General features: G+C 34.4%; 1 protein-coding gene across 1 annotated transcript in view; it reads left to right on the forward strand.

Moving 5' to 3' along the window:
- Nucleotides 1–6166, forward strand: part of LOC132168935 (protein HIGH CHLOROPHYLL FLUORESCENCE PHENOTYPE 173, chloroplastic-like) — an 11139-nt gene extending 4973 nt beyond the window's left edge. Inside the window, exons 10-17 of the mRNA XM_059580031.1 lie at nucleotides 2464–2622; nucleotides 2706–2801; nucleotides 2885–3000; nucleotides 3128–3251; nucleotides 4323–4436; nucleotides 4608–4688; nucleotides 5605–5763; nucleotides 5916–6166. Of these exons, the coding sequence (XP_059436014.1) occupies nucleotides 2464–2622; nucleotides 2706–2801; nucleotides 2885–3000; nucleotides 3128–3251; nucleotides 4323–4436; nucleotides 4608–4688; nucleotides 5605–5751 (837 nt within the window). The 3' untranslated portion in view covers nucleotides 5752–5763; nucleotides 5916–6166. The remainder of the gene's footprint in view (nucleotides 1–2463; nucleotides 2623–2705; nucleotides 2802–2884; nucleotides 3001–3127; nucleotides 3252–4322; nucleotides 4437–4607; nucleotides 4689–5604; nucleotides 5764–5915) is intronic.
- Nucleotides 6167–8230: the final 2064 nt, after the last annotated feature.

Consider the following 8230-nt stretch of genomic DNA (forward strand, 5'->3'; position numbering starts at 1 on the left):
AGTAAGGTACATTGCAAAGCAATCAAGTCCATGTGCAGTATGCCAGAAAGAAGCACAATGAAAACAAAATTTCATTAAGTTATAGATATCATAAAACGTGGATATGAAAATTTAATTTATAACATGGTCTTTTTGTGCACAACGTTTATAATTCTATCATGTTTGTTTTGTACTCTACAAGAGATCAAGAGATTTGGTATTAGTCAATAACAATTCATCCAAGATTATCAATACTCTCTTACGTAAGGGGGAAAATGTGTTGACTGTGTGGGTTAGGTAGCTCAATAGACCAATTAATACAGGTCATCAGTGCTTTGAAACTTAACCAAATCTTGAATGTCATTGCTCATTTTCTGTTAATGAAACACAAATGTGTCTGTCATTTAGATTTTTTTTCGTGCTCCTATGTTGCAGATAATAATTTGAGAGAACTCACTTGGGGTGCTCTAGATGATGTTGTAATGGGAGGAGTTAGTGAAAGCACATTTCAGATTGATTTAACAGGCAGCGAAGTTGGTGGACCAACTGGGGTCTTCAAAGGTTTGTTCTTATTAGAAACTTCCAACTTTCTGTCTGTGTTTTATGTTCATGGAGGCAATTCCTTGAGGACAATGGCGAGTAGCTTTCAATCTCCAAATGCTTTGATTTATTCATTTCTTTAGCAATTTTTGGTGTATTTTCTCCAGGTGTTGTTTCCACTGCAAACAATGGTGGCTTTACTAGTATCAGAACAAAGGTAAAATGCAATGATTTAACTTGACTTCTTTTTTTTTTGTTTTTTTTGATAAGTAAAAAGCTAATTAATGATTTATCTTGACTTCTTCATAACCCTGTGTCATATATCCTTTTCTGATCCTTGGTCTGGACTCCTTTCAATGTGTATATGCTGATAAATGGTCTTCCATGCCATCTCAAATGAGCCTAATTCATATTTCTATATGAAGTGTTGGTGGCATTTGTCCAGATGATCAAGATGTGACATTTTTTGTAATTTTAACTGATTTTATTGATGCTTCTGATTCTTTAGGAAACGGAATGCAATGATTTCATCTATGGGATGTTCAAACATGTCTTCATTTGATTTATTACGTGTAACAACCTTCAATCCATTGCTGGCATGAAATTTTTTATGTTTCTCTGGACTGCTTAGTTCATATAGTTCTGTTATTCACGTAGGTCTATGGACAATAATTTGTTAGCACAAAGGGGTTGCTTTCCCTGTGGATCTACTTTCCTGAACACTGACTAATGATTTATCTTGACTTCTTCATAACCCTGTGTCATATATCCTTTTCTGATCCTTGGTCTGGACTCCTTTCAATGTGTATATTCTGATAAATGGTCTTCCCAAATGAGCCTAATTCATATTTCTATATGAAGTGTTGGTGGCATTTGTCCAGCTGATCAAGATGTGACTTTTTTTGTAATTTTAACTGATTTTATTGATGCTCCCGATTCTTTAGGAAATGGAATGCAATGATTTCATCTATGGGATGTTCAAACATGTCTTCATTTGATTTATTACGTGTAACAACCTTCAATCCATTGCTGACATGAAATTTTTTATGTTTCTCTGGACTGCTTAGTTCATATCGTTCTGTTATTCACTTAGGTCTATGGACAATAAGTTGTTAGCACAAAGGGGTTGCTTTCCCTGTGGATCTCCTTTCCTGAACACTGACTAATGATTTATCTTGACTTCTTCATAACCCTGTGTCATATATCCTTTTCTGATCCTTGGTCTGGACTCCTTTCAATGTGTATATGCTGATAAATGGTCTTCCATGCCATCTCAAATGAGCCTAATTCATATTTCTATATGAAGTGTTGGTGGCATTTGTCCAGCTGATCAAGATGTGACATTTTTTATAATTTTAACTGATTTTATTGATGCTCCCGATTCTTTAGGAAATGGAATGCAATAATTTCATCTATGGGATGTTCAAACATGTCTTCATTTGATTTATTACGTGTAACAACCTTCAATCCATTGCTGACATGAAATTTTTTATGTTTCTCTGGACTGCTTAGTTCATATAGTTCTGTTATTCACGTAGGTCTATGGACAATAATTTGTTAGCACAAAGGAGTTGCTTTCCCTGTAGATCTGCTTTCCTTAACACTGACCCCTCCCCCCCCACCCCTCCGTTGGGCCAGACTATAAGATAAACATCACTTAATTGCCAAATCTCTACTTTGAGTGGAGTCTTCATGGATGAGGGAACATTTGTTATTAATAAAGGTTGCTTCTTTTGTTAAAAAAAAAAAATCTAGGGAAATAAGCTTTTCCTTGAGAGTCTTGCTTGTGCCCAACTTTCCTGCATTTTCTACCCCAATGGATATTCCTCAATTCTTGTTTTTCTCCTCTCTTATCTTGGTTTGTGTTCTGGCCTTTGGAATGAGTTAATTTATAAATACACTTTCTTGTATGAAGGAAAGAAAACTCATGAATTTGGTTTTCAGAATTTCTCAGTCCCAGAGGATGTTTCTGCATATGAGGGCTTGGAGCTTCGCCTTAAAGGTGATGGTCGCAGGTATAAACTTATCATTCGCACTAGCCGCAATTGGGACACTGTTGGTTATACAGCAAGCTTCGACACCGTAGCAGACCAATGGCAGTCAGTGAGTGACATTATAAACCCCTTGATCAAATAGTTGCATTTAATAATCACAATTCACAAGCTGATGTGCCCTTTCCCACCCAGATACGCTTGCCATTTTCTTCTTTAAGGCCTATATTTCGAGCGCGAACTGTATCAGATGCCCCACCTTTTGACCCAACCAGTGTTATATCATTGCAGGCATGTTTCTGGTTAATCACTGTTTGTCTATTTTCTGCTGCAAGATTACCTTGTTTCTGACCGACATATCCAAATTACTGCAGCTCATGTTCAGCAAGTTTGAGTATGATGGGAAATTGAATCCAACTTTTGTGGAAGGTGCATTTCAGCTTCCATTATCAAGCATTCGGACGTATATAAAGGATCCCATATGTTCTAGGTTTAACAATTCTTTCCATTTGGGTATCTTTTTTTATTAAAACTGTTATTATTATATACACACTTTAATCTAATTGGTATGCTAGGTGCATTTTCTGCTTTAGATAATTTCTTTTGTTCTTCTGTAGGTTTGTACATGTGAGTTCAGCAGGAGTTACGCGACCTGAAAGGCCTGGACTTGATCTGAGTAAACAACCTCCTGCTGTCCGCTTAAACAAGGAATTGGGTTTTATTCTCACATTCAAGTTGAAGGTTTAAAACTAAAACCTGCAAGCTGTTTAATAAAGATATAATTATTTGAGTTGCAGTCATAATTATAGTTTTACCCAATTGATTTGTAGTCATAAAATATAAAGAAGATAGAAATATTAATTACTTTATTTCAGTTTAGTAGATATTCTTACACAAATGTGCATCTACCAAAAAAAAAAAAAAAGATTGGGAATTGATCTCTTTTATGAACACATTCATAGACAATCAAGACTGAATATATCACTAAAACAATGGAGGTTGACATCTGCTGCACTAATTGACAAGATTGCACTTTTAATCATATATAGGTAATTTTCAATTAGAAGTTCATATACTGGTCAAATATTAAAAAGATGGTTAGACTGATGCATGTTGAAACAGTATATGCTTTTTCAAGTGAGTGAATCAAACTTGCGATCGTATAGGTCATTGACAATTAAAATTTTCTTTGTCGTTGACTTGTTCTTCCCAAACTGAAGTGATAGGATAAACAAGTGGATAATTCATTGCAAGAAAGGCTTGAGACATTCATTGTCATTCTGTACTATTAGAGTTGACAATATGCTCCCTAGAAAATGAATTGAACGTGTCTAGATGGGAAAGAAAGTAATATCTAAGATAGCATTCTCAGTTATGTATAGTTTCTATGATGCAAATCAGTATAAAAATGTGTCTTAGAGAAGCACCACTATAAGTAAAATAAGAAAATTACATCTAACCAACAATAAATATACTAACTCAAACTTGGTACAAATATTGACAAATCAAACTGAAATGGAAAAGAAACACAATTTAGATACACATAGAAAGTTGTCTTAAACCACCTTATGCCAGTTCTATGATGTTTGACTATAATTGGTTAGTTACATAAATAAATAAGTTTGTGAATAAAGAGTAAATGAAATAAATAAAATGCAAGAGAAGATGTTAAATTCAAATTAGCTTGACGTCATGTCTTCTTCTAGTACCATAAGCTATACTTTTTCTTTCTTTATCTGTAAGCCATAGATCCAAAGTGTAAAAGCTACATGTGTGCTTTTCATTTTCTTACATTGGCCAATTCTGCAATAGGGGGAGGATGAATTACGTGAAAGTGGAATGCCATATGCAATCGTTAGGCCATGTGCATTAACTGAGGAGCCTGCTGGAGCAGATCTCATTTTTGACCAGGGAGACAATATAACAGTACGACATTTTAAATTACATCTCAGTTTTTACTAATTAATGTTAGAATATATCCAACATGAGGGTTCTATAAGCTGAACTTGCTTTGGAACTGAGTTTTTGGATTGTTTGTTAGGCCTCCAAGGCTCCAATTTCTTATGACAATAATTTTTGCCTATGTAATAAATATAGGGTAAGATCTCAAGAGAAGAGGTTGCTCGTATATGTGTTGCTGCTTTGGAAAGCACATATGCTTGTGATAAGACGTTTGAGGTAATACTCCTGCTCCCCTTTTTTTGGCATATTATCAATTTTCTGGTGATAGACATCTTAGTTTGTATAGTTTGAGGTGATTCTGAATAAAGCATTAGCATGTAACATATTGATAAAGATCAAATTTTACTAAGGATGCTTGCAGTTTTTTATGCAATCCAACTCAAAGAACCACATTTTAATACATAAATAAAATCTGAATTTTTAACTTGCATGAACTTTTTGTAAAAATCTGAGTTTTTTTTTCACAAATTAATAGGAGTGCTTGTTTGTAAGCCCCTTTAGAGATAGGGGAGTGCTGCTTCTGATTCTAGTTTATCACTACCTTGTGCAACCTTTATAATCGCAATTGCTGATTCCAACATTGATGTTGGAGAACAGGTTGCAAATTCTTTTTCATGATATGGATTTCAAGCTCAAAGGGTCTTGTTATCCATCCTATGATAATCTTCTTTCTGTGCTTTAATCATTTGAATGACTCGCGGCGAATTTCATCGTCCTAACATAAATGATAAAATCTTTTCGAGGGTGCACTATTGCACTCTGTTGGAAAATTGAGGAACCGTTGCCAAAAATGTTTAAAAATAGTGTGCAGATCATTTTGTCAACACAAAAAGTTGGAAATCCTTTTGCAATTAGTTGATCACTTCAGATTATTCCACTACGAGTAGATAAGGCAAGTGCTAACTATTTACCATGGAACTTCTTCTTGAGTTGATTAAAAGCTTGACTGACTATAACATGAACTGAAAGTGGGAGAATATGTAAACTTGCCATACTTCCTTATTACTCTCGAGCTTATCAAATTTTACTGTTGAACATATAGTTGTCCAAGATATGCTTTTGGACATATCTCCTTTCTTATTGGAGTTTTGGACATTTTCAATTTATCATGTCCTTTTTGTGTCTTCTGCAGGTTAAAAGTGTGATTCCATTTAGTGAGCCTTTCACAGTGGACCCTGAAAACCCGCCTCCGGAGAAGGACTACGATGTATACTTCAAAACTTTAAAGGAGGGCATTACAGGAAAAGAAATCCTGGAACAAAGTCCTGTTCCAGTCTGATGCTAAAGCAAGGTGATTATATATTTATTTATTATGTAGAGTCTCCGAACAAAATCTTGATAAGGATTTGAGAAGAAAATCTTTGTGCTTGTTCCCATGTTAATTGACCCAGTAAAGCAGATTGAGGAACTCGATCTTTTACTAACTACGGTTGATCAATGCAGATGTATACATCCCTAGGGAGAAAGCGGAGGAGAGGTTTCTAAAGAAACATTTATATAAGCATGTAAAGGAAATATAATGTTCTTGAGCTTTGCATTCAATTGATGTCTATGTATAGATGAATCATGTAAGAGGATAGTTGAAAATAACGACTCACATAAAAAAGGGTTAACGATTATACATTTTCTTTTCATGTTTGTATAGTTATGCTTATTGAGAAAAATAAATGGAAGTGAACACGTTTACCACTCACTGTTTTAGACTTTTAGTAGCAATATTAAGACACTTTCTGTAATAAAAAAAATATATATTAAGACACATTCTTGTAGAGTGGCAATTATTTACTTGGACGTGTGAATCTGGTGCGATCTTAACTTGAAATTAATAAGTTAATTAAGGTTGATAGGTCTAACATGTTTAATTAAATAAGTCGGGTTAAGTTTTGTCTTATATAGGTTTATAAGTTTAAATACGACCAAAATTTGACATGCAATATTTAGCGCTAACAAGTTTTTATGTGTCTTGCGAAGTTGACATGAATTCAACATAAGGTTGAAAAGTGTGACATATTTATCTAAATGGATCAGGTTAGAGTTTATGTATAAGTTTTATTTCCATTTAGAGTTTATGTATATAGTTTTATTTCTGTGCTTTAATATGACTCGATGACATGCGAACATGAATTATCAGCCTTACATCAGTATTATGTTCCTATGCCTTCTGACTTCCTTGGACCATGTCTGCACTTCCATCTCAGAGCCAGTTTTTGGCGTCTTTTTAACTTTCCATTCTCTTTCTCCGGTTAATTAACCCTGAAAGCCAGCATGGGGACTCAGTTCCCAATGAGTTAGAAACCAATCAATGTAAGAAATTGTCCATGGGGCACAGTTGGAGCATTTGGTAGCTGGTTGACGTTGGATTAACCAAGAGATTCTCTCTTGCAGTAGACAGGCCCTTGATTCAATGGTTAGGCCCCAGAAATGGACAATCTTTTGTTTCAATTTGTCAAAAATGATGGGTTTTGTGGGCTTTGATGTCTTATATATACTAAATATGCCAATTCCTAAACATAGACTTAATTTCCTCGTTTTGCAATTTCGTGATAGACCATTAAGTACAATTACTTTACATTACTCAAATTAAATACATGCAATTAATACAAGCCACAACAACATACACATGACTCTACGTCCATTTTTTTTTTTTTTTGTCGCGAATTGATGGAAAAAGGATGATATAGTTAAGAAAGAATGAACGACCAGCCTGTAATTAAAAGAAAATATGAAATGTATTAGTAAAGATCATAAGACATTAATAAAAACCAACAAAATACTTAGCGTATGTAGAAAACAAAATAAACAAGCAGGATAGATCGAAGATGTTCAAACAGCAAATACAGCACATGTATATATAATACAAATAGGTCTGATCTTTAAATGAACTAAGAACGCAAATCCTTCGTATATATAGTGCCAGTGAGAACACCAATCTTACTTTGTATTTTTGCGAACTGAATATTCTTTGACATAGATACGAGCCCTAATACTCACCGCCACCCACCTAACCCTAGCTCCGATAGTACTCATGGTCCTTCGACCTCGATTGGGTGGCTTGGGGGCATGGGGCCTTCGGTATGCATTCTGCCGACTTTGCCCAACTATAATAAATAACTATAATTAGTCTCGCACGCACAGCTGGTGAATATTCTTAAAGATATTAGATCAAACCCATAATATATAGTTTAGGCTTGTAATTATAGCAATAAACATATATTATTTAGCTATTGTTTGAACATTAATTAAAACGAAATCCATTGTTTAAAATTTTATGCAAGAACCATTTTCTTTAACCCATAATAGTAACTAAACATTGGTTATAATTTAGACGGCATAAGAAGGCAAGAAGACATGAAGATTTATATGTATAGAAATGTTTGGTTTCCATCTGTTTTTGTCATCTCTCGACAAATTCATTATTGAATATGTAAGATCACGTATACGTCCTATAAATTTAATAATCAGTTAATGATGAATTTATAAAAGAGATAGATAAGAGTTGGAGAAATAGGTATATAACATATATGCAAACACACACAGATATCTGAAGTTTCAATATTATGCATGACAATTAATTAAATAGCTGATGATAATTGGAAGGAAATACCTTGGGCATGACCTCTTGCTGGGCGTCTCCTGTTCTGAGCAGCACTAGCACCAGCGCCCATTTTCCCTTCTAGAATCAGCAAAGTCTAGTTAGTCTAGCTAGCTAGCACAAACAACGTCAAAAATGGCACAGAAAAGAATGTTCAACAACTAAG

The sequence above is a fragment of the Corylus avellana genome, chromosome ca2 (assembly GCF_901000735.1).
Source record: "Corylus avellana chromosome ca2, CavTom2PMs-1.0".
Lineage (NCBI taxonomy): Eukaryota > Viridiplantae > Streptophyta > Magnoliopsida > Fagales > Betulaceae > Corylus > Corylus avellana.